The sequence below is a fragment of the Oncorhynchus keta genome, chromosome 22 (genome assembly GCF_023373465.1).
Source record: "Oncorhynchus keta strain PuntledgeMale-10-30-2019 chromosome 22, Oket_V2, whole genome shotgun sequence".
NCBI classification, from domain to species: Eukaryota; Metazoa; Chordata; class Actinopteri; order Salmoniformes; family Salmonidae; genus Oncorhynchus; species Oncorhynchus keta.
Genome location: NC_068442.1, coordinates 12,768,169 through 12,794,387, shown reverse-complemented (window position 1 = coordinate 12,794,387; position 26,219 = coordinate 12,768,169). Strand labels below are relative to the sequence as shown.

General features: G+C 43.2%; 1 protein-coding gene across 2 annotated transcripts in view; it reads left to right on the top strand.

Annotated features, from left to right (window-relative positions):
* Nucleotides 1-26,219, top strand: part of LOC118401066 (UPF0606 protein KIAA1549-like) — an 83,923-nt gene that overhangs the window by 50,796 nt on the left and 6,908 nt on the right. For both annotated transcript variants that reach the window (XM_035798267.2, XM_035798264.2), the window contains exons 9-19: nucleotides 250-395; nucleotides 2,814-2,991; nucleotides 6,595-6,782; nucleotides 13,729-13,955; nucleotides 16,488-16,630; nucleotides 17,971-18,191; nucleotides 18,848-19,083; nucleotides 19,817-19,961; nucleotides 20,350-20,670; nucleotides 22,270-22,322; nucleotides 25,002-25,147. In XM_035798267.2, the coding sequence (XP_035654160.2) occupies nucleotides 250-395; nucleotides 2,814-2,991; nucleotides 6,595-6,782; nucleotides 13,729-13,955; nucleotides 16,488-16,630; nucleotides 17,971-18,191; nucleotides 18,848-19,083; nucleotides 19,817-19,961; nucleotides 20,350-20,670; nucleotides 22,270-22,322; nucleotides 25,002-25,147 (2,004 nt within the window). The remainder of the gene's footprint in view (nucleotides 1-249; nucleotides 396-2,813; nucleotides 2,992-6,594; nucleotides 6,783-13,728; nucleotides 13,956-16,487; nucleotides 16,631-17,970; nucleotides 18,192-18,847; nucleotides 19,084-19,816; nucleotides 19,962-20,349; nucleotides 20,671-22,269; nucleotides 22,323-25,001; nucleotides 25,148-26,219) is intronic.

The following is a 26,219-nucleotide window of genomic DNA, read 5'->3' as shown; positions in this document are numbered from 1 at the left end:
TGTTCATTATTTGAATCTGCTGTGGGCAAAAACCAAAACGTGCACCTCTTGTGGTCCCAAGGACTGACTTTGGGAAACGCTCCTTTAAAAATTCCATCCAATCTAAATCTCAACTGCAGCAGGAGGATGGATTGAAAGACATACACATGTAGGGCCTATGTTCTGGCTGTGTGATGAGGCTATGTGTTGGTTCTGTATTTCCTGTCCTGTGAGTGATATCATAACTCTCTGTTTCCTGTCCTTGACCAGTGTTGCTGGGTGTGCTGGATCAGGGGGTGGACGAGCGGACCTTCCAGGCCAAGATGGAACGTCGTGTGGCCCTGCTGCTAGGAGAAGTGCTGGGGTCGGCCAGGCGCACGAAGAGGGCCACCAGCGTGGCTAACCACAGTGTTCAGGTAACCGCATCGGAGTGACTATACCCACCAAATTCTAATTTGGACCTTGAAGCCAGTTCCACTGCTTTTTTCAATGTTCCCTTTACACCTGGGACACCAGGTAAGTGCAATTCATTATCAGGTAGAACAGATAACCAGCAGTACTCCGGACCTCATAGGGTAAGTTTTGAATACCCCTGCACTATACTATACACAGGTAGATGTGTGTGTACAGTTTATCTGGGATAGGATAAGTAATCCTTCTCACCCCCCTTTTAAGATTTAGATGCACTATTGTAAAGTGACTGTTCCACTGGATCTCATAAGGTGAATGCACCAATTTGTAAGTCGCTCTGGATAAGAGCGTCTGCTAAATGACTTAAATGTAAATGTTAAATGTAATCTGAGGTAAGGGTGACTGAGTGTGTACTACACTCTTAGAAAAAAGGGTTCTTCAGCTGTTCCCATAGGATAACTGTTTTTGGTTTCAGGTAGAACCCTTTTTGGTTTCAGTTAGAACCCCCTGTGGAAAGGGTTCTACATGGAATCGGAAAGGGTTCTCCTATGGGGACAGCCGAAGAACCCTTTTAGATTTTAGGTAACACCTTTTTTTCTAAAAGTGTACTGCTACTCAGAGACATTTATACAGAATAAGTCATGAACACACACACACACACACACGATGCATTACATTTGAGAACTCAAATTACAGTTATCTCGTGTTGTGCTTTACCATAACTCTTAAGTACAGCAAGTACAGCTCTCCCCCTGTGGTAATAGCCCCTAGTCTAGGCTGCCCTAGGTACTGTGTTACTGAAGAGAGTAAGTCTGGGTCGTGTGTGTGATCTGACACAGAAAAACAACCTGTGTTCCCTCAGCCAAGCTCTAATCCACATCCAGTCCCCAAGTTTATTAGAGTGGAATGATGAACAGTGTGTGGCCCCACCTGAACCACCCCCTTCCAAAACACACACACACACACACACACACACACACACACACACACACACACACACACACACACCTCCTGGGTTTATAATAACTCCAGCTGCCAGGCAGAGAGAGAATTAATAATTGATCTGCTATTAGTGACTGGTGCACACAGCAGTCGAGTAACGGGTCTTGAAAGAAAGACAATTTGACTTGGTGGTTGGTCTTTGAGTGGCTGGCGCTGTGATGAATACTGTAGGTGGAGTTGCCATGGATACTCTGGCCTATCCTGTCCCCTGAATGTTGTTAAGAGAGAGGGGAGTAGAGTAGAGCAGGTGCTGTGGAGCTCCACAAAAGGCCGAGCTTGATTAGTAAAGCAGTGGTGCTCTGGGTAGAAAAGACTACAAGCCCTTGATAATGAGTCTCACTGTTCCGATTCATAGAGAGCTCACCACAAGGAATAATATCCACTGAATTAGTAGGAAGGAAGCTTTTACCAGTTGATGTGACTAACACCGTATAGTCCACTCTGTTTGCAACCACCAATAAATACCCTTCTACAGAGTATTGTTATGTTATTATTGGGTAATGGGGAAAGAAAAGTAGAGGCAGAATAGAAACCACATTTAAACCACTGGAAGCTAGTACCAGGCATTGTCGCTGCAGAGCTACACGTTTTATTGCGTTACAATTTATTGTGTTACTAAGTGGGATTAAAATGTATTTAATTGTACTTTTTTGTTCGACAATTTACAAACAATACTCTATAATGTCGAAGAGGAAGAAAAATGCAAATATAGTAGTTTAGAAAAAGTATTCAGCTCCCTGAGTCAATACATTTTAGAAACACCTTTTGGCATCGGTTACAGCTGTGGGTCTTCATGGGGAGGTCTATAAGAGCTGTGCACACCTGGATTGTGCCATATTTGCCCATTATTCTTCTGGGGAAAAAAGGTCAGCCAAACACAAGGCTTTGCATTCAGGCCAAAAAGTGTATTCCTTTGCTGTGTTTTTATTGCAGTATTACTTTAGTGCTTGTTGCATACAATATGCATGTTTTGGAATATTTTCATTCTGTATTTGTGTTCTTCATTATTGCGGAGTCACTACAATGTTGATCCGTCCCCAGTTTTCTCCCATCACAGCCATTGAACTCTGTAACTGTTTTAACATCACCGATGGCCTCATGGTGACATCCCTGACGCAGTCTCATTCCTGTCCTGCAGCTCAGTTCAAGGATGACTGTATCTTTGATGTCTCTGGATGGTTTATTGCATCATCCACAGCAGAATGAATAACTTCACCATGCTTAAAGATCTATTCATTGTCTGATTTGTTATTGTAACCCATCTACCAATCACTGCCCTTTTCTTATGAGGCTTTCGAAAAGCTCACTGATCTTTTGTTATTTGAATCTGTCTTTAAAATTCAATAGTTGATGGAGGGACCATACAGATGTTACATGTATGGGGTTAGTCATTCAAAAATCACACATCTTCCTCCCTTCAGATTGTGAGTACGACCAGGCTGGTGGGAGCGGAACACCCCCTGGAGATGGTGTACTTTGTGGAGGGTCCCAGCGGGGAGCGGCAGCCTGCAATCACTACAGCCAACCTGCTGAACCGTCTTGACGTGCAGAGGGCAGCCATCATACTGGGATACAGAGTGGAGGGCATCCTGGCTACACGTAAGTTCCAATCTGCCACAGCCTGGTCCCAGATCGCTTTATGCTGTCTTGCCAACTCCTATGGTCTTGACTATAGAGTATCTATCTAATCTAATCTATCTATCTAATATATCTAATCTATCTGATATATCTAATCTAATCTATTTGATCTAATCTATCTATTTTATCTATCTTATCTATTTTATCTATCCTATCTATCTATTTCATCTATCTAATCTATCTATATATCTTATCTATCCTATATATCTATCTATTTTATCTATCTTATCTATCATATCTATTTTATCTATCCTATCTAATCTATCTATCTAATATATCTAATATATCTAATCTATCTTATCTATCTAATCTATTTAATCTATCTATATATCTATATCTATTTTATCTATCCTATCTAATATCTATTTTATCTATCCTATATATCTATCTATCTATTTTATCTATCATATCTATTTTATCTATCCTATCTAATATCTATTTTATCTATCCTATATATCTATCTATCTATTTTATCTATCTATCTATCATATCTATTTTATCTATCCTATCTAATCTATTTTATCTATCTAATCTAGCTTATCTATTTGATCTATTTTATCTATCTAATCTATCTTATCTATTTGATCTATCATATCTATCGATCTTATCTATTTTATCTATCGATTTTATCTATCCTATCTATCTAATCTATTTTATCTATCTAATCTATTTTATCTATCTATCTATTTTATCTATTTTATCTATAGATCTTATCTATCCTATCTATCTATTTTATCTATCTATCTATTTTATCTATCTAATCTATTTTATCTATCTATTTTATCTATCTATTTTATCTATCCTATCTAATGTATCTATCTATCTATTTTATCTATTTGATCTATCCTATCTATTTGATATATATATATATCTTATCTATCTATTCTATCTATTTTATCTATCTTATCTATTTTATCTATCTATCTATTTGATCTATTTTATCTATTATATCTATCATATCTATTTTATCTATCTATTTTATCTATCCTATCTATTTTATCTATTGTATCCATCTATCTTATCTATCTATTGATCTATCCTATCTATTTTTATCTATTGTATCCATCTATCTTATCTATCTATTTGATCTATCCTATCTATCATATCTATCTATTTGATATATCCTATCTATTTTATCTATTCTATCTATCATATCTATCTATTTGATCTATTTTATCTATTCTATCTATCATATCTATCTATTTGATCTATCCTATCTATTTGATCTATCCTATCTATTGTATCTATCTATCTTATCTATCTATTTGATCTATCTTATCTATTTTTATCTATCCTATCTATTTTATCTATCTATTTTATCTATTGATCTATCCTATCTATTTTTATCTATTCTATCTATCATATCTATCTATTTGATCTATCCTATCTATTCTATCTATCATATATATCTATTTGATCTATTTGATCTATTCTATCTATCATATCTATCTATTTGATCTATTCTATCTATTTTATCTATCTATCTTATCTATTTATTTTATCTATCCATTTGATATATTTTATCTATCCTATTTTATCTATTTGATCTCTTTATCTATTTTTATCTATCCTATCTGTTTTATCTATCTATTGTATCTATCCTATCTATTTTATCAATTTTTATCTATCCTATCTGTTTTATCTATCTATACATTTACATTACATTTAAGTCATTTAGCAGACGCTCTTATCCAGAGGGACTTACAAATTGGTGCATTCACCTTATGACATCCAGTGGAACAGCCACTTTACAATAGTGCATCTAAATCTTTTAGGGGGGGGAGTGAGAAGGATTACTTATCCTATCCTAGGTATTCCTTAAAGAGGTGGGGTTTCAGGTGTCTCCGGAAGGTGGTGATTGACTCCGCTGTCCTGGCGTCGTGAGGGAGTTTGTTCCACCATTGGGGGGCCAGAGCAGCGAACAGTTTTGACTGGGCTGAGCGGGAACTGTACTTCCTCAGTGGTAGGGAGGCGAGCAGGCCAGAGGTGGATGAACGCAGTGCCCTTGTTTTGGTGTAGGGCCTGATCAGAGCCTGGAGGTACTGAGGTGCCGTTCCCCTCACAGCTCCGTAGGCAAGCACCATGGTCTTGTAGCGGATGCGAGCTTCAACTGGAAGCCAGTGGAGAGAGCGGAGGAGCGGGGTGACGTGAGAGAACTTGGGAAGGTTGAACACCAGACGGGCTGCGGCGTTCTGGATGAGTTGTAGGGGTTTAATGGCACAGGCAGGGAGCCCAGCCAACAGCGAGTTGCAGTAATCCAGACGGGAGATGACAAGTGCCTGGATTAGGACCTGCGCCGCTTCCTGTGTGAGGCAGGGTCGTACTCTGCGGATGTTGTAGAGCATGAACCTACAGGAACGGGCCACCGCCTTGATGTTAGTTGAGAGAGGAGGAGGAGGACACAATGGAGTTGTCAACCGTGATGGCGAGATCATGGAACGGGCAGTCCTTCCCCGGGAGGAAGAGGAGCTCCGTCTTGCCGAGGTTCAGCTTGAGGTGGTGATCCGTCATCCACACTGATATGTCTGCCAGACATGCAGAGATGCGATTCGCCACCTGGTCATCAGAAGGGGGAAAGGAGAAGATTAATTGTGTGTCGTCTGCATAGCAATGATAGGAGAGACCATGTGAGGTTATGACAGAGCCAAGTGACTTGGTGTATAGCGAGAATAGGAGAGGGCCTAGAACAGAGCCCTGGGGGACACCAGTGGTGAGAGCGCGTGGTCTATTTTATCTATCTATTTTATCTATCTATTTTATCTATCCTATCTATTTTATCTATCTATCTTGTCTATCTATTTGATCTATCTATCTATTTTATCTATCCTATTTTATCTATCTTATCTATCCTATTTATCTATTTTATCTATTTTATCTATCTTATCTAACCTTTCGATTTTATCCATCCTGTCTTTGTTCAGGCACATATCAATGCACCAGTGCATTCATTGACACAGCACGTGTTCATTAAGCTTTTGGAGCTCCTGATCATAGTAAAGTGCATCTGCACAGTTAAAAAGGATAAAAAGAGAATACTAATGAATTGCTTTCTCAGTATATGTTGACATGTATTTATAGCAGCGTCTCAACTAATTACTTTATCCTATAGACTGTGTCAAATGTCTATCAACCTCATTATATACCCATGTTCGGGATGAAAGCCTAACACACGGTCAGAGCACCTCAGGGGACTTCTGTCCCTGCTGTAAGACTCACGGCAGGCAAGGGTTCTCCCAAGGGGTACGACAAGCCTTAATTAATCCTAATGAAGTCCCTTGGTTACAGCAGGGGAACCGACAGCCTAAAGATGTTGTGCGTGGAACACAGTGGGTACCATGCAGTGCATCTACTCTAGCTGTTTAGAAATTCACTTGGTGTGCTAGTTTGGATTTCTGATGGGGATATATAAACACAGACAGATGCGCGCGCACACACACACACACACACACACACACACACACACACACATATACATATGCATATAATTGCACATAAATGATGTACACACACTCTATAATATTCTATATCATGTTACGTGTTAAGTATGTCTCTATGTCCCTGTAGCTGTGGAGAAGGTGGCGGGCTACCCTCCCACGGACACGGAGAACACCAGCGTGTGGATCATTGTCGGAGTGGTGGTGCCGCTAGGTGTGGCCGTCGTCATCATCTCCATCCTGTACTGGAAGCTGTGTCGCACCGACAAGCTGGAGTTCCAGCCCGACGCCATGACCACTGTCCAGCAGAGACAGAAGGTGATCAAAAACCTGATAGAAATAAAGAGACTGAAGGTGAGGGGGGAGGAGGGGAGGAGGAGGGACGACGTGCCAAGGAGCATGATCCTAGAGTTTATTCACCTCTTTTAACCTGCTGTCATGTCTGGGTGTGTTGGGTCTTACATGTTTATGTTGCCTGTCTCTTTGTCCATAACCACGGTCTTAAATGGCCCTACTCTACACGGCTATCCTGTCTCTCTGATGCATCAGTCTGTCTGGTCTGTCTGTGTAGTTATGAGGGGTTATCCTGTCTCTCTGATGCATCAGTCTGTCTGGTCTGTCTGTGTAGTTATTAGGAGTTATCCTGTCTCTCTGATGGATCAGTCTGTCTGGTCTGTCTGTGTACTTATTAGGGGTTATCCTGTCTCTGATGGATCAGTCTGTCTGGTCTGTCTGTGTAGTTATTAGATATATGAACAGAGATATGTCTTTTAGATATAACCCAAGCAGTGGAGACACAGAGGAGTCGACTGGCTGATAACACATCACTCTCTATGCTGTGTGTGAAGGTAGAGGGGGGCAAATAGCTGTTGGTATCAGAGATAACTAAAAGTACAATGTACTACGCACAGAGATTCTGCAGATGGATATATATACAGTGGGGATGGATATATACAGTGGGGATGGATATATACAGTGGGGAGAACAAGTATTTGATACACTGCCGATTTTGCAGGCTTTCCTACTTACAAAGCATGTAGACGGTCTGGAATTTTGTATCATAGGTACACTTCAACTGTGAGAGACGGAATCTAAAACAAAAATCGAGAAAATCACATTGTATGATTTTTAAGTAATTAATTCTCATTTTATTGCATGAAATAAGTATTTGATCACCTACCAAGCAGTAAGTATTCCGGCTCTCACAGACCTGTTAGTTTTTCTTTAAGAAGCCCTCCTGTTCTCCACTCATTACCTATATTAACTGCACCTGTTTGAACTCGTTACCTGTATAAAAGACACCTGTCCACACACTCAATCAAACAGACTCCAACTGCTCCACAATGGCCAAGACCAGACAGCTGTGTAAGGACATCAGGGATAAAATTGTAGACCTGCATAAGGCTGGGATGGGCTACAGGACAATAGGAAAGCAGCTTGGTGAGAAGGCAGCAACTGTTGGCGCAATTATTAGAAAATGGAAGAAGTTCAAGATGACGGTCAATCACCCTCGGTCTGGGGCTCCATGCAAGATCTCACCTCGTGGGGCATCAATGATCATGAGGAAGGTGAGGGATCAGCCCAGAACTACACGGCAGGACCTGGTCAATGACCTGAAGAGAGCTGGGACCACAGTCTCAAAGAAAACCATTAGTAACACACTACGCCGTCATGGATTGAAATCCTGCAGCGCACGCAAGGTCCCCCTGCTCAAGCCAGCGCATGTCCAGGCCCGTCTGAAGTTTGCCAATGACCATCTGGATGATCCAGAGGAATGGGAGAAGGTCATGTGGTCTGATGAGACAAAAATAGAGCTTTTTGTTCTAAACTTGTTTGGAGGAAGAAGAAGGATGAGTACAACCTCAAGAACACCATCCCAACCGTGAAGCATGGAAACATCATTCTTTGGGGATGCTTTTCTGCAAAGGGGACAGGACGACTGCACAATATTGAGGGGAGGATGGATGGGGCCATATATCGCGAGATCTTGGCCAACAACCTCCTTCCCTCAGTAAGAGCATTGAAGATGGGTCGTGGCTGGGTCTTCCAGCATGACAACAACCCGAAACACACAGCCAGGGCAACTATGGAGTGGCTCCGTAAGAAGCATCTCAAGGTCCTGAAGTGGCCGAGCCAGACCTGAACCCAATAGAAAATCTTTGGAGGGAGCTGAAAGTCCGTATTGCACAGTGACAGCCCTGAAACCTGAAGGATCTGGAGAAGGTCTGTATGGAGGAGTGGGCCAAAATCTCTGCTGCAGTGTGTGCAAACCTGGTCAAGAACTACAGGAAACGTATGATCTCTGTAATTGCAAACAAGGGTTTCTGTACCAAATATTAAGTTCTGCTTTTCTGATGTATCAAATACTTATGTCATGAAATAAAATACAAATTAATTACTTAAATCATACAATGTGATTTTCTGGATTTTTGTTTTAGATTCCGTCTCTCACAGTTGAAGTGTACCTATGATAAAAATTCCAGACCTCTACATGCTTTGTAAGTAGGAAACACTGCCGATTTTGCAGGATATCAAATACTTCTTCTCCCCACTGTATATATATCCATCTGCAGAATCTCTGTGCGTAGTACATTGTACTTTTAGTTATCTCTGATATTGACAGCTATTTTTCCACCTTCACACACAGCATAGAGAGTGATGTGTTATCAGCCAGTCGACTCCTGTCTCCACTGCTTGTGTTATATGGTTATCGCCCCTCTAAAGGACATATCCATATCTAGGTTTCTATCTCCCTGGCAGTGCACTCCTCTAAACCACTTCTGTTTCTCCATGTCTGTATGAGACACTACTTCCTTGTTATGATTGGAAGGCTGTAGTTCTCGCCATATAGGGTGGTTGTGGTAGTCTCAGGCTGGGTCTCTGGGGTGACTCCTACAACTTAAGTAGAATTGTTTTGGTGTCAATTGGAGACTAAGTGAAAATGTGACTTAAGTGGGAGTTTTGCCATTGTGCTGATAGTACTACTACTCTATACTCTCATATAGTTTAGTACTACTACTCTATACTCTCATATAGTTTAGCCCATCTCCCTCCCCTGTTGTCCAGTGATCCAGTGTATTCATGGAAAGGATCACAAGCTCCCTATGTGGCAGGCAAGCCCGACAGTAACTGGCTCTCACTGCTGTAAGGCACAGCGGCTGTGTTCTTGCCCATGGCTGCCCCTGTTGTACTGGAGCTCTACACAGCTCTGCAAGATCCCCCTGGCTGACAGTAACACACACACATGCGCACATTCACATATACGCATGCATGCGCTCACACAGACACCCTGCATAGTACACACTCATTGCTATCCAGACAGTTAGGATCTGCTCTGCCTATTGCTGCTGCTGCTGGGGGCTGTCTAATCTCTATCCTCACACACACACACACATTGATGATCAGACACATCTATCGTTCCCTACCTCTGCCCAACACCTATCATCCATCATCACATAACGCATCCCCTCTTTCCACTTCTATTTCTCTTTCCTGTTTCTGTTCAGTCCACTCAATCACCGTTCAGGGGCTCATCGTTAAGGGAATCACCATTCAGGGAATCAAGGTCTCCTCTTTCAATCAAGAGGCAAATAACCTTTAGTGAGAGTGAGGAGGAAGAGGATGAGGAAGAAGAGGAAGAACAAGAGGAGGAGGAAGATGAGAAAAAGGGGAAGGTACAAAGTAGAAGCAAGTAGTTTGTAGAAGACCCTGAAGAAAATGGGTTGTGTAGTGTGTAGTGGACTTGGATCTGTTGGTTGTTGTGAGCAGAGGATGGTAGCATATTGTCCCTGTACTGAAGGGGCAATGAAGTCCCATGGTAGTGAACACCCAGAGACCTTGTCAACTCATCACATGTATCGATCTCCATCTGCTCAGGGGCCAAAGCTTCCTCCTCCCAAGCCAAAACCAAAGCCCACGCAGAAAAGTGAGAGCTATGAGGAGGAAGAGAAAAAGGAGAAAGTGAAAACAGTGTTGAAAGGGAAGAAGGCAAAGCAGAAGGTACAATGTACTGTATAAAGGAAGTAGTCCTCTCCTTATTAGACGTGTTGGCCTGTTTCCAGGCCTTAGAGAGCATTTGGTCAGACACACAGAGATGGTAGCTAGTTTGGCGCAGTACTCATGTTTACATATTATTATAAAACAAAGTATTTTTTGAATACTTGGCTTCAATGATTTTGATGCTTATCGTAGTTTTTGTAGTCTCAGGCCATATATTGGATGGATACCATACTATAATGTACTGTATCAGTCTTTAGTAAGTACTGTAGTTCCCATTAGACTAGACCAAGGTTTCAATATTTTTTTCTCTCTTTTGTTATCTCCCGACTTAGTGAATAGTGTGTGAGTAGAATCAGTAGCATAGCCTAGATCTGGGTGGGGCAGTGATGTTTTTTACCAAGATATTCAGTTGGTGACTAAGACTGCTTACTGCTTAGCATTCCCGGTTTATCATACTGGAGTGATTTCCCTCTCAAAGACAAAAGCTTAGCGTAGCACCCTGTATTATATGCATATTCAACAGCGTTTAAGAAATATATAACCTTCAGCAGGGTTATCTTTTGACCAAGCCATCAATGTCTAGAGATTATTCGTGTCGCAAAAAAATTTCGCTAACATGTTAGCAATTAGCATGTTTGACATTTCAGTTGAAGTACTACTACTATCAGCTTTTTGATAAGAGGTTTAGCAAAACAAAATACGGCCCCGTATTATTGGCATACAGTCCCCAGTTATTGGCCACCTTACTATTTTGTTCTATTACAAGACATATCCATTTCATTGTGTTCAAAAAAGAGACACCAACCTCGTATCCGAAGTGTTTAACTTGATCCTAAGCTAACCTTCCAGTAAAAAAAGACTTGCCTGTCAACTTTTCATTGCGCAGCCCGCTGCGCCCTCCTGTAGACTCTTAGAAATGGTTCTTCACCCACATCTTCTTTAGTGTTGTAACCAAATAATGTCTCATTATTTGTTTTACAGATGAATCTTATATTTTGAGAAAGTAGATAACAGTTTAATACTAACATATGAATTAGTATGAATCATTTAGGTTAAAAAAAAAGTTGTATATTAAATGGTGTGGTCTGCTGCACATTCGAATTGTACAATATACAGCGTGTCCCACAAAATGTGTGTGTGTATATATATATACAGTTGAATTCGGAAGTTTACATACACCTTAGCCAAATACATTTAAACTCAGTTTTTCACATTTCCTGACATTTAATCCTAGTAAACATTCCCTGTCTTAGGTCAGTTAGGATCACCACTTTATTTTAAGAATGTGAAATGTCAGAATAATAGTAGCGAGAAGGATTTATTTCAGCTTTTATTTATTTCATCACATTCCCAGTGGATCAGAAGTTTACATACACTCAATTAGTATTTGGTAGCATTGCCTTTAAATTGTTTAACTTGGGTCAAACGTTTCGGGTAGCCTTCCACAAGCTTCCCACAATAAGTTGGGTGAATTTTGGCTCATTCCTCCTGACAGAGCTGGTGTAACTGAGTCAGGTTTGTAGGCCTCCTTGCTTGCACACACTTTTTCAGTTCTGCCCACAAAATTTCTATAGGATTGAGGTCAGGGCTTTGTGATGGCCACTCCAATACCCTGACTTTGTTGTCCTTTAGCCATTTTGCCTCAACTTTGGAATTATGCTTGGGGTCATTGTCCATTTGGAAGACCCATTTGTGACCAAGCTTTAACTTCCTGACTGATGTCTTGAGATGTTGCTGCAATATATCCACATCATTTTCCTCATGATGCCATCTATTTTGTGAAGTGCACCAGTCCCTCCTGCAGCAAAACACCACCACAACATGATGGTGTACCTTGTACCTTATTGTACTTTACCTCTTATTTTTTTTACCTTTATTTTACTAGGCAAGTTAGTTAAGAACAAATTCTTATTTTCAATGACAGCCTAGTGGGTTAACTGCCTTGTTCAGGGGAAGAGCGACAGATTTTTACCGTCAGCTTGGGGATTCGATCACGCAACCTTTCGGTTACTAGTCCAACGCTCTAACCACTAGGCTACCTGCTGCCGTTCTTCAGCTTGCAAGCCTCCCCCTTTTTCCTCCAAACATAAGGATGGACATTATGACCAAACAGTTCTATTTTTGTTTCATCAGACCAGAGGACATTTCTCCAAAAAGTACTATCTTTGCCAAAACTATAGTTTGTTAACAAGAAATTTGTGACATTTTAATGACTCCACCCTAAGTGCATGTAAACTTCCGACTTCAACTGTATATTATATATATATATATATATATATATACACACATTCTCCAACAGCTAGAGAGTGTCTGAAATTAGAACGTGTCCGATGTTGAGGGGATATTAGCTATTAACATGCAGAATAGAGAGTGATAGGGAGGAGAGAGGCAGAGCAGCACACAGCTTCCCAGTGAACCCAGTGGTAAAAGCACATCGAGCAAGCCTCTCATGAAGACATCCATGTTTCACTCCATCAGAGCAGGACATTTTAGAGAAAGTGGTGTGATCTACCAGAAGAATCAATTCCCATATGTCGATTTAATGTATGCTGTCGAGGGTTATAGTGTGGGACAGTGGCAGTGTCAACCAGTCTCCTCTTTTTCATTCAATATTCTATAAGGAATCCCTGTGACTTGACTGATTTCTTAACACCAGAAACCCACTTACTGCACTAACTTAACACAGCTCAGATCTCTCTGTCTACTCCTGTGTTGTGAGACAGCCCGTGAGGCTTTAGACTCCAGTGCACGAACCCCCTTGATAGCAGACAGAGAGACAGTCCTGTGTTTACCCCACTTTACTATCCCTCTGCTTTTAATTCATTCATGCCTGTTGTACTCTCCCTGCGCTCTCCCCATCACTAAGTCAGCCCCAGTCACTCACAATTCACTACCCCTCCATCTCTCTGTCGCTTCGCTCGCTCACTTCTCTCTCTCCTGGGGGGAAAGGCAGCCTGCCTGGCCTACTTCTGTCTGTCTGTCCTCCCTCCCGCTGCGGTCATATATCTGTCTGATGACATCGTCCTTCGACTCTGAAAGCTGCTGGCAAATCGATGACTGATTGTTTTTATTCTCTCTCTCACCTCCCCTCTCAATCTCTCCATTTTCCTTGTTGTTATATATCCTCCTGCTCCTGTTCCTCTCTTCTCTCTCTTATACCCCTCCTCTCTCCCTCCGCCCTCTGTTTCTCTTTCTCTATCTATCTCCCTCCCTCCTCTGTCTCGCCATTCCTCCTCTGTGTGTCCTCTATCCTCCTCTTTGCCAGCTCCAGGCTCCCAGTGTGAAGGGCTTTGACTTTGCCAAGCTGCACCTGGGCCAGCACAGTAAGGATGACATCATGGTAATCCAGGAGGCGGGCGCCCCCGGCCCTCCCCTGCCCAACCTCTGCTCCAAGGAAGCCGCATCGGAGTACGGCGAGGTCCCCACCCCTAAGTCAAAGGGGACCTCCGTCTCCTCCACCAAGGCCTCCCGCAGCGCACGCAGACGAGGAAGGTCAGTAGCCCCCACTGTGTGTGTGTGTGTCTGTCTGTGCAGCTCTGCCTCATTCACAGCAGGGAGATTCCAGTAGACAGGTTTTGAAAGATGTTCCATTCACAAAAGCCCATCTTAATCAATTATTAATGCAGTACACTAGACATTTGATGTATTTTGTTAAAGGGGTTGCCTTCTATAGAAATGCCATATAGTCTATATTTTAGTAGGTAATTGTTTAATATATTGTGATTTGTTTTTTCTACTTTTTGATGTATTGTTGCTTTGTTTTGTGTTTTGGTTTCTAACTTGTGCACATTGAGTGTGGGAAATGCGCTTTACAAATGAAATATGATACATAATCCTGGTAGAAAATGTAAAAGCAGTGACATATACAGTGGGGAGAAGTATTTGATACACTGCCGATTCTGCAGGTTTCCCCACTTACAAAGCATGTAGAGGTCTGTAATTTTTTATCATAGGTACACTTCAACTGTGGGACCGGAATCTAAAACAAGAATCCAGAAAATCACATTGTATGATTTAAATAATTCATTTGCATTTTATTGCATGAAATAAGTATTTGATACATCAGAAAAGCAGAACTTAATATTTGGTACAGAAACCTTTGTTTGCAATTACAGAGATCATACGTTTCCTGTAGTTCTTGACCAGGTTTGCACACACTGCAGCAGGGATTTTGGCCCACTCCTCCATACAGACCTTCTCCAGATCCTTCAGGTTTGGACAATACAGACTTTCAGCTCCCTCCAAAGATTTCCTAATGGGTTCAGGTCTGGATACCGGCTAGGCCACTCCAGGACATTGAGATGCTTCTTACGGAGCCACTCCTTAGTTGCCCTGGCTGTGTGTTTCGGGTTGTTGTCATGCTGGAAGACCCAGCCACGACCCATCTTCAATGCTCTTACTGAGGGAAGGATGTTGTTGGCCAAGATCTCACGATACATGGCCCCATCCATCCTCCCCTCAATACGGTGCAGTCGTCCTGTCCCCTTTTCAGAAAAGCATCCCCAAAGAATGATGTTTCCACCACCATGCTTCGAGTGGAGTTGAGACCAAAAAGCTCTATTTTTGTTACATCAGACCACATGACCTTCTCCCATTGTTCCTCTGGATCATCCAGATGGTCATTGGCAAACTTCAGACGGGCCTGGACATGCGCTGGCTTGAGCAGGGGGACCTTGCGTGCGCTGCAGGATTTCAATCCATGACGGCGTAGTGTGTTACTAATGGTTTTCTTTGAGACTGTGGTCCCAGCTCTCTTCAGGTCATTGACCAGGTCCTGCCGTGTAGTTCTGGGCTGATCCCTCACCTTCCTCATGATCATTGATGCCCCACGAGGTGAGATCTTGCATGGAGCCCCAGACCGAGGGTGATTAACCGTGATCTTGAACTTCTTCCATCTTCTAATAATTGCGCCAACAGTTGTTGCCTTCTCACCAAGCTGCTTGCCTATTGTCCTGTAGCCCATCTCAGCCTTGCGCAGGTCTACAATTTCACCCCGATGTCCTTACACAGCTGTCTGGTCTTGGCCATTGTGGAGCAGTTGGAGTCTGTTTGATTGAGTGTGTGGACAGGTGTTTTTTATACAGGTAACGAGTTCAAACAGGTGCAGTTAATACAGGTAATGAGTGGAGAACAGGAGGGCTTCTTAATGAAAAACTAACAGGTCTGTGAGAGCCGGAGTTCTTACTGGTTGGTAGCTGATCAAATACTTATGTCATGCAATAAAATGCAAATAAATTACTTAAAAATCATACAATGTGATTTTCTGGATTTTTGTTTTAGATTCCATCTCTCACAGTTGAAGTGTACCAATGATTATTACAGACCTCTACATGCTTTGTAAGTAGGAAACACTGCCGATTTTGCAGGTTATCAAATACTTCTTCTCCCCACTGTACTTCCTTTCTGACCTACTGTGGGCAGCTCAGTTCATGTTCTGTCCCATGACCCACACAGCAGGGTTAGAAGTTTGTGTAGAGTCGCCTATCGCTGGCCTCCCCACTGCCGAACAGCTAAATCAATGGTGTCAATACGTGATGGTCTATTTTCGTGAGACGGGAGACGCTCTGACTGAAAGATAATTTCTCCTCGCTAATTGCTTCAGCTAATAGCAGATCATTTAGGCTTGAATGCAGGAGTGGCAGTCAGCATTCTGAATCCAGTGATGTGTGTGATAGTTTGCTGTCACATTGTCACTAATGTAGGGGATTAGAGTGGTAATGATTGAAAGAGAGGATTGATATTGACATGTCCTTGACTCTGGAGAGCTGCTCTACCAAGTTATGAGCTTAATTATGCTGTCAATGGGAATAATCCTAGTGATAGATTATGACAAAAAGCTTTTTTCTTTTGAGAAAAAGCCATTACAAACGAAAAGCACTGTTGAAAAGCACTGTTGTTTTCATTCTATATAGTATATAGCGCTTCGGAATTGTGTATACGTGTGTAAGCATGTTTGTGTGTGTGTGTGTGTGCTCGTGTGTTTGTACGAACATGACAAGTTTGTGTGTGTCTTTCCGGGGACAGGATCTCTCCATCGGACGGGGACTCCATGGTGAGTGCTGGGTCCAGTGATCGTGAGAGGGAGTCAGCCGAGGAGAACCTGAGAGCTATCGCCACGCCAAACGACAGCAAGCAGGCCCGCAAGATCCCCATCAATGTTTTAAATGGCAAGTGTCCATGGCAACATAGAGAGAAGAGGAGGCGGGGCAGGGGAGCAGTGAGGGAGAGAGGAAAAACAAGGGAAATAGAGACTTGGAGGAAGAGAAACAAGCAACTGATAGACAGACCCGGAGTGAAGGAGGAACAGAGAGGGACAGAGAGCAAGAGAAGGGGGAGAGACTGAGTTAGCGTGATAGCGAGGCAGGTAGTATGTCTGACAGTCTGTTGAAAGACCTGTGTAGTACCACTCTGGCCTGGTTGCTGGGTGTGTACACTGTGCAGACAGAGACCGAGACAACGCCAGCCAGGCACAGACTGAACCTGACTCACCACAGAGGAATGGCTCCAGCAGTAAGACCTTAAAGCCCTTCCTCTTGCACGCTACAGTACTTACACACACACACACACACACACACACACACACACACACACACACACACACTACCTCTCAGGGCTGCTACTCAACATGCTAAAGAGAGGCTCCTTCGTTTCTCTCCACAGTCTAAATAGGCTTGGCTGAGGCCATGAGACAGGACGTTATCAGCACTGGAATTTCTTCTTCTAAATGACCCTCTGCTGTGGATGGTCAAAGACCTGACATAGCACTCAGAGTAGTGTATACACACCAGTGATGATGTAGTGCAGAGCGATGTCCGACTCCAGTATTTGCTCTGGGTCTGCCGCTGACTTAGTCCCGTAGAAATGGTAGGGAGAGACTTTAGCCTATATGGATATGTTTTAAACAGAATTACCTTGTCATCTGTTTAACTTGAATCTTTCTGTCCATTGTTTTCCCGTGACTTCACTTTCTCTGTCTTGTCTGTTTTGGCTTTCAGGGAAGAATAGAATTGGTAAGAGTTTTGCTTTCTGTCAGTTCAATTTATCTCTGTATTGAAGTAGACATGAGGCTTTTGGGACCTGTAGCTGCTGTCTGTGCGTCCGTTGTGTCGTGGTTGCTTTGTGTCGTGCTTCTCATCAATCACCACTATTCAGAAGTCAGATGTGTCGTCCCAGAGATGGGGAGCAATGAATGTTCTTGAACAACAGTAGTTTTAACGTTAGCTTTGCCATGAACTTGCCTTTCTCTTGTTGTAGCTCCCCCCCCCCTCCCCCCCAAAAAAAACATTAGCTTAAATTGGAATACATATATAAAGATATCTTGGTCATGTTAAAAGTAGTAATCCGATTGAATGCGGTTTCATGCCTGTGTAGAAGTACACTGTTCAGTGAATCTATTTCAAAGGATCTGCCCCTGGTGGTGAAAATAGTTGCATGACACCTGTAAGTTCTATCACAAACTTGCCTGGCTGTGATGTTGACCTTAGTCTTCCTCCCTGGTCCCCCTCAGGTCCTCCACCCATGAACGGCCATGATGAGCAGCTGTCGTCGGCCTCCATCTTCGAGCATGTGGACCGCATGTCCCGCTCGGCCGATGACAGCCGCCGCTTGTCCAATAAGATCCAGCTGATCGCCATGCAGCCCATGGCCTTCCCAGCCCGGCACCACGGTGCCGCTGTCAACGGTATCAATGGTAGTGGGCAAGAAACACACAACATCTTCAACAAGGAGGTGAGACGCTGAACCTCTAGGACCCACTAACACCCTTCCTCAGACACATGTATGCAGGTTACAGTAATGAACAGTAGATTCTAATATGAGTTTCTTGATCCTCTCTAGTCTCCCCACTGTCTGGACGTCCACAAGGGTTCTTCGGCTGTCCCCGTAGGAGAACCCTTTTTGGTTCCAGGTAGAACCCTTTTTTTGGTTCCATGGAACCAAAGAAGGGTTCTACCTGGAACCAAAAAAGGGTTCTAGTTGGGACCAAAAACGGTTCATGGAACCCAAAAGGGTTCTACCTGGAACCAAAAAGGCTTATTCAAAGGGTTCTCCAATGGCAGGGGTGTCAAACACATTCCACGGAGGACCTAGACAACCAGGTGAGGGGAGTTCCTTACTAATTAGTGTACAAGGGAGGAGCGAAAACCCACGGACACATGGCCCTGCTTGGAGTGAGTTTGACGCCCGTGTCCTACGGGGACAGCCGAAGAACCCTTTAAGCTTCCAGATAGCACCTTTTTCTCTGAAGAGTGTACAGACAAAGGAGATGTCATCCTCGGTCAGATTCACCTGTATAAATCAAGGTCAAATGAAGTGTGCAGTACTTATAGTAAAGCTGCATCTGACCAAGTGAGTCACTGCAGTCATGTCTGGCTGTTGTTATTAAGACCCAGGTGGCGTTGAGGCACAAGTCTGAGATCGAGCACCACCGGAACAAGATCCGCCTGCGGGCCAAGAGGAAGGGTCACTATGACTTCCCTGCCATGGACGACCTAGTGGACAACGGTCTGACCACTGACCCCAAGGACCAGGACCGCATCTACCACAAGGCCCAGATGCAGATCGACAAGATCCTGGACCCCGACATCCACATGGCCTCGCTGTTCATGGAGCCTAAAAAGAGGTCAGTTATTTGGGGTTTGGGAGGGGTAGGGTGCACACAGTGAGGGGTGTGCATGCGTGGTTGTGCAGTAAATGTACCTGAGGGAGCTGCTGTATGTTTCTCATTATAAAAGATACCACGATTCTGAACTTTTTCTCAAGAGAATGTCATCCAGCTGTTCTTCACTGATGACTGACAGAGAAAATACATTTTTGGAGCTGTACGACCCCCAGAAACATCTAGACTAATTTGCTTTGATCACTTTGAACTTGGGAGAAACTTCCGGTGTTTTTTGCAGTCACAATGAGGAGAAGTCTCCTACCCGTAGGAGAGTAGTTGAGACAGTGGAAAAGCAGAAGGGAGTTTTTAAAAATGCACCTTCAGTTTGCTAACATTTTAGGGAGAAAGATAAAGATGTCTCCCATTGAATAAAAACCCCTCACGTTTGATGTCTATTCAGATTGCCGGGCCTCCATTCCATTCCAAACGAGCAGTAGATAAGAGTCCAGGCCTAAACCCTTTGATTCTGTCCCTGCGTTGGGAATGGCTCCCTATTTCCTATATAGTGCACTACTTTTGAGTGCAGCTTAACAGTAGTGCACTATATAAAGATTAGTGCCATTTTTAGACCAACTGGTCAAAAAGAGTTAACTGTAGGGAATAGGGTGCCATTTCAGTGTGTTTGTGGGTGTTTGTTTGCCCTTCCATAATACTGTATGTGTTGCTACTCTGTATTGACATCTCTCTCTCTCAGTGGCAGGGGGAGGCGTTCTCCCAAGCAGAAGAAGAAGCACCAGCTGAACGGCAGCCTGACGGACGCAGACAAGGACCGCCTCATCTCCAACGACAGCGACGGCACCTACAGGAAATACCCTGGGGTCAACAACGTGGCCTATGTGGTGGGTATACCTGTGGAGCATATTGTATATACACACACACACACACACAATAGAAATCTCAGTCAGAGAGTAAAAGGTGCTTTTATGTTGTCAACGGAGAGGAATGTCTTCTTGGTTGGGGTCCAGATGTAACGTACATAAAACATTTCTGTTCCTTTTGGCGTTGTTACAAAAATATAACAGAATCACATTTTGGTGATTAAAAAAAGTTAAATTAACAATAATAATTTTTCATTTTATGTATATATAAATTCTTTCCAACGCCAAACTGATCTGAATGAATATTAGAGTCATGATGTGTATAATGGCTTTGGCTAATGACCATCTTTCTCCTCCCTTCTTTACATTAGTAATACATTAGTCAAATCTAGTCTCTTATTGTTCCCAGTCGGACCCTGACCAGGCCCCAGAGTCCGGGACCCCCTCCCCCAACGATGACGTCTTCCTGGGCCCCAACTCGCCCCCTCCGGGGCATGCCCCTCCTCCGCCCCCCTACATGCCCCCCCAGCCCTCCATCGAGGAGGCCCGGCAGCAGATGCACTCTCTGCTGGACGATGCCTTTGCCCTGGTCTCCCCCAACTCCCAGGGCAGCACGGCCGGCCTCACCCAAACTGGTGTCAACTCCAACCTCCCCAGCTCCAGCCCCCCACCCCGCGGTGGAACCCGCCCCTGGGGCTCGTCTTACCCAGCACTCAGCCCCTTCTCCTCGGTGAGTCTGTATGGCCTCCCCCTCCACAGCTCTATTGATTCACTAACACCTCTGGGGACTACTGACAGCTCTCCTGCTTGGTCCTTGTCCTGCTACAGACGAGTGCAATTGACACCGAAGGGTGTCTCGTAAGTTCGAGGTTTTTGGGGGGGATTTCACCGGCTTTCGTAAGCATGAGGTGCAGCAGTGCACCGTTTTCCTAATGTAATATGGATAACTGTTACATACGTCACGATTGACTATTTTTCCTCCTTTACCTCGCCACTCTCAGGTTTTCACTGTCAGTTTGACTCTCCGCACAGACACACTGCATTTACAACATGTTCCGGTTGAATTAGATCTTCTTAGTTACTAATCAGTGAAGGAAGTCTCCATCTGTCTCGCCCACCCAGCCCCCTGACCCCACTCAACTCTACATTACTACAGCACACCTTCATGCAGCTGCACACTACTACAGTACATTGCGCGAGCCATAAGTCTACAGTAATACTGCACATATGTTCCTAACAAACTCATTAATCTTAGGGCATGTGAGCTGCACAGCCCAACCATATGAGACGTAAGGCTGCTGGAGGTTTGGTATGGTTATTTACCATAAGGCGCAACAAAACACTACAGCACAGTCCTCTGTTTAACGGTACCATGCTAATGAATTAAATGATAAGATACTGCATTGTGTTACGTGTGGTTATATGAGATTACTGCTATAGCGTGTGTTCCCGATCACACTGATCATATTAGGAAGATTTACAATATAATATACATTCAAATGTGAGAAAGGAGCTGTTTATGATGAATTATATATATTAGGGAGATTCCAGTCCAGATTCAACCTCTTCAAACAAATACCAGCACTATATGTATAATACAATAGTAGTGGATATGCCAGTGTTTTAAATGTACACTGCATTCCTTTCTTAAATATATAACCTTCTGCTGTTCAAAGTTGATTTTAGGGCATGTGAGGCAAGAGCAGACCTTAATACATTTGATAAGAGCAAATAAAGGTTAGTCTCTTCAGCTTTCTTTATGAACATTTTCTTTGACCTTTCCTATTTAGTTTTATAAAGTTCACTCCCAGTCATTTTAAATTCATACAGACGTCTTAGCAGAGTAATAGCTCTGTTGTCTAAAACCAGCCCAATAAAGACAGTTGGTTACCTCAGGTGTAGAGAGAGCTCTAAATTCATCTGTGCTCTCATAAAAGCCATTCTCAGTGCTTGTTCTGGTTCAGTGCATTAATGTGCTCTGAAAGGTCACTTTTAGAGCAGGAAAACAACATCCAGCTGAAACAAGAGAATCCCATAGGCTATTTCTCCATGTCTCCCAGCAAAACACCAAAGCTTAGTGTGCTGTACGATGTTAGACTCTCAGCCAAAATCTATCATGGCGTAATGTACAATTCAATCAACATAAATAGCAATATTATGCTCCAGCCTTTTGTGTGTAAAGTGCTTTATCTGGATATATACTGTGTTAGTGGGTGATATCGGTTTTGATTGTACATGATCTGCACGCTTCAGTGAGGTCCCTGTAATCTTTACTTGTCCATCCCAGTGTCTGTGTGCCTTTGTCCTGATAAAATGTCTCTCTCCTCAGAGATACGCTGAGTTAGGAATGTCCCCTCCTTCAGTCCAAGGCTTACTACAGCGGTGAGTAGCTTACTATAGAGATACAATACCTACATCTGAAGTTGGAAATTTACATACACTTTAACCAAATACATTTAAACTCAGTTTTTCACAATTCCTGAAATTTAATCCAAGTAAAAATTAGGTCAGTTAGGATCACCACTTTATTTTAAGAATGTGATCTGTCAGAATAATAGTAGAGAGAATGATTTATTTCAGCTTTTATTTCTTTCATCACATTCCCAGTGGGTCAGAAGTTTACATTACACTCAATTAGTATTTGGTAGCATTGCCTTTAAATGGTTTAATTTGGGTCCAACATTATGGGTAGCCTTCCACAAGCATCCCACAATAAATTGGGTGAATTTTGGCCCATTCCTCCTAACAGAGCTGGTGTAACTGAGTCAGGTTTGTAGGCATCCTTGCTCGCACACGCTTTTTCAGTTCTGCCCACAAATTTTCTATAGGATGAGGTTAGGGCTTTGTGATGGCCACTCCAATGCCTTGACTTTGTTGTCCTTTAGCCATTTTGCCACAACTTTGGAAGTATTTTTTTTTTTTATTATTATTATTTTTTTTTTACCTTTATTTAACCAGGCAAGTCAGTTAAGAACATATTCTTATTTTCAATGACAGCCTGGGAACAGTGGGTTAACTGCCTGTTCAGGGGCAGAACGACAGATTTGTACCTTGTCAGCTCGGGGATTTGAATTCGCAACCTTCCGGTTACTAGTCCAACGCTCTAACCACTAGGCTACGCTGCTTGGGGTCGTTGTCCATTTGGAAGACCCATTTGTGACCAAGCTTTAACTTCCTGACTGATGTCTTGATGTTGCTTCAATATATCCACATCATTTTCCATCCTCATGATGCCATCTATTTTGTGAAGTGCACCAGTCCCTCCTACAGCAAAGCACCCCCACAACATGATGCTGCCACCCCCGTGCTTCACGGTTGGGATGATGTTCTTTGGCTTGCAAGCCCACCTTTTTCCTCCAAACATAACAATGGTCATTATGGCCAAACAGTTCTATATTTGTTTCATCAGACCAGAGGACATTTCTCCAAAAAGTATGATCTTTGTCCCCATGTGCAGTTGCAAACCGTAGTCTGGCTTTTTTATGGCTGTTTTGAAGCAGTGGCTTCTTCCTTGCTGAGTGGCCTTTCAGGTTATGTCGATATAGGATTCGTTTTACTGTGGATATAGATACTTTTGTACCCGTTTCCTCCAGCATCTTCACAATGTCCTTTGTTGTTCTGGGATTGATTTGCACTTTTCACACCAAAGTGCGTTCATCTCTAGGAGACAGAACGCGTCTCCATCCTGAGTGGTATGACAGCTGCGTGGTTCCATTGTGTTTATACTTGCATACTATTGTTTGTACAGATGAACGTGGTACCTTCAGGCGTTTGGAAATTGCTCCCAAGGATGAACCACACTTGTGCAGGTCTAAAAAGAAATTCTGAGGTCTTGGCTGATTTATTTTGATTTTCGCATGATGTCAAGCAAAGAGGCACTGAGTTTGAAGGTAGACCTTGAAATACCTCCACAGGTACACCTCCAATTGACTCAAATGATGTCAATCAGCCTATCAGAAGCTTCTAAAGCCATGACATCATTTTCTGGCACAGTCAACTTAGTGTATGTAAACTTCTGACCCACTGGAGTTGTGATACAGTGAATGATAAGTGAAATAATCTGTCTGTAAACAATTATTAGAAAAATGACTTGTGTCATGCACATAGATGTCCTAACCAACTTGCCAAAACTATAGTTTGTTAACAAGGATTTTGTGGAGTGGTTGAACATTGAGTTTTAATGACTCCAACCTAAGTGTATGTAAACTTCCGACTTCAACTGTTTGTTATATAATGTAATAGTATGTGTAGCTAACTAACTCTGAGAGGATAGGAAGAGCATTTAAATTTTTCTTACGTTTACCCCCGCGAATGTAGGCTACTTTGAGCCATACATTGAATCTATGGTCTCATATTCCCACATCTTTCATGTGGTCCTTCTGTGGCTCAGTTGGTAGAGCATGGCGCTTGTAACGCCAGGGTAGTGGGTTCGATTCCGAGACCACCCATCGTAGAATGTATGCACACATGAATGTAAGTCGCTTTGGATAAAAGCGTCAGCTAAATGGCATATATTATTAGTATATATTATTCATGTGGGGATGTTTTCCTTTGCGTGTGTCCATGCGGAGGGCAGGGACTTGTCCTCATACATTATTTTTTTCATCTTTATTTTAGTAGTTTAATGCAGTGTGTCCCAATTCCAGTCCTCGAGTAACCCCAACAGAACACATTTTTTTTGTAGCCTTGGACAAAAACACCTGATTCAACTTGTCAAGGGCTTGATCATTAGTTGACAAGTAGAATCAGCTGTGCTTATCCGGGGCCACAACAAAGATATGTACTGTTGGGGGTACTCGAGGACCGGAGTTGGGAACCACTGGTTTAATTGATACAGTCTCCTAACTGCCTAATAAAAGACAGAGATGGTGGCGATTTGCTTTGGTTGATCTTCTTTTGATTTACACACACACACACACACACACACACACACACACACACACACACACACACACACACACACACACTGAAACAATGACCGACGTCTGCAGCTGATGCACATCATAGAAGCTATGACGTTATACAATAGGACCTCTATTTGACATTTGTACTGTATTTCAGACAGGGCCAGGGCCCCAGCTTCCTGCCACCAGGTGACCCAGGACATGTTGACCAGCTCCCCCCAGACAGCCACTATTCCACCAGGGGCCTGTACACTGAAGACCTCCCCTTCTCAGCCAGGCCACGACCAGTAGGGGGCACCACAGGTACACACACACACACACACAGCTCAACAGTCACTGGATGTATGTGTGTCTAACCCAGACCACTCACCTCTCTCCCATGAGCCTGTCAGCCTCAAACAGCCTAGTCTCTATTGAATTATTAAATAGTCTGGGTCTTGGTGTGCTGTGAAAGATACAGTAATATAAATGGACTCTGCCTTATGACGTGCTGCTGCTGCACAGAGAGTGCATGTTAATTGAAGGAACTGCCTCAAAGTGTATTACAGGCCAGTGAGGATTAAATGTCAGATATGCCTGAGGGTTGATATGTATGTTTTTGTGTGTGTGCGTGTTTGTCAGAAAAGCTGACCACGACTCCATTTTGTTGCTTCCAGCCTATAGACAGAAACTAAAACAGGAAGCTCCCGCGCCCAATCTGATTCCACGTTTCAAGATTGCTTCGATCACGTGGACTGGGATATGTTCCGTATTGCGTCAAACAACAACATTGACGAATACGCTGATTCGGTGAGCGAGTTTATTAGCAAGTGCATCGGCGATGTCGTACCCACAGCAACTATTGAACCATTCCCAAAACAGAAACTGTGGACTGATGGCAGCATTCACGCGAAACTGAAAGTGTGAACCACTGCTTTTAATCAGGGCAAAGTGACCGGTAACATGACCAAATACAAACAGTGTAGCTATTCCCTCCGCAAGGCAATCAAACAAGATAAGCGTCAGTATAGAGACAGAGTAGAGTCGCAATTCAACGGCTCAGACACAAGAGGTATGTGGCAGGGTCTACAGTCAATCACGGATTACAAAAAGAAAACCAGCCCCGTCGTGGACCAGGATATCTTGCTCCAAGACAGACTAAACAACTTCTTTGCCCGCTTTGAGGACAATACATTGCCACTGACACGACCCGCTACCAAACCCTGCGGACTCTCCTTCACTGCAGCCACCGTGAGTAAAACATTTAAACGTGTTAACCCTCGCAAGGCTGCAGGCCCAGACGGCATCCCCAGCCTCGTCCTCAGAGCATGCGCAGACCAGCTGGCTGGTGTGTTTACGGACATATTCAATCAATCCTTATCCCAGTCTGCTGTTC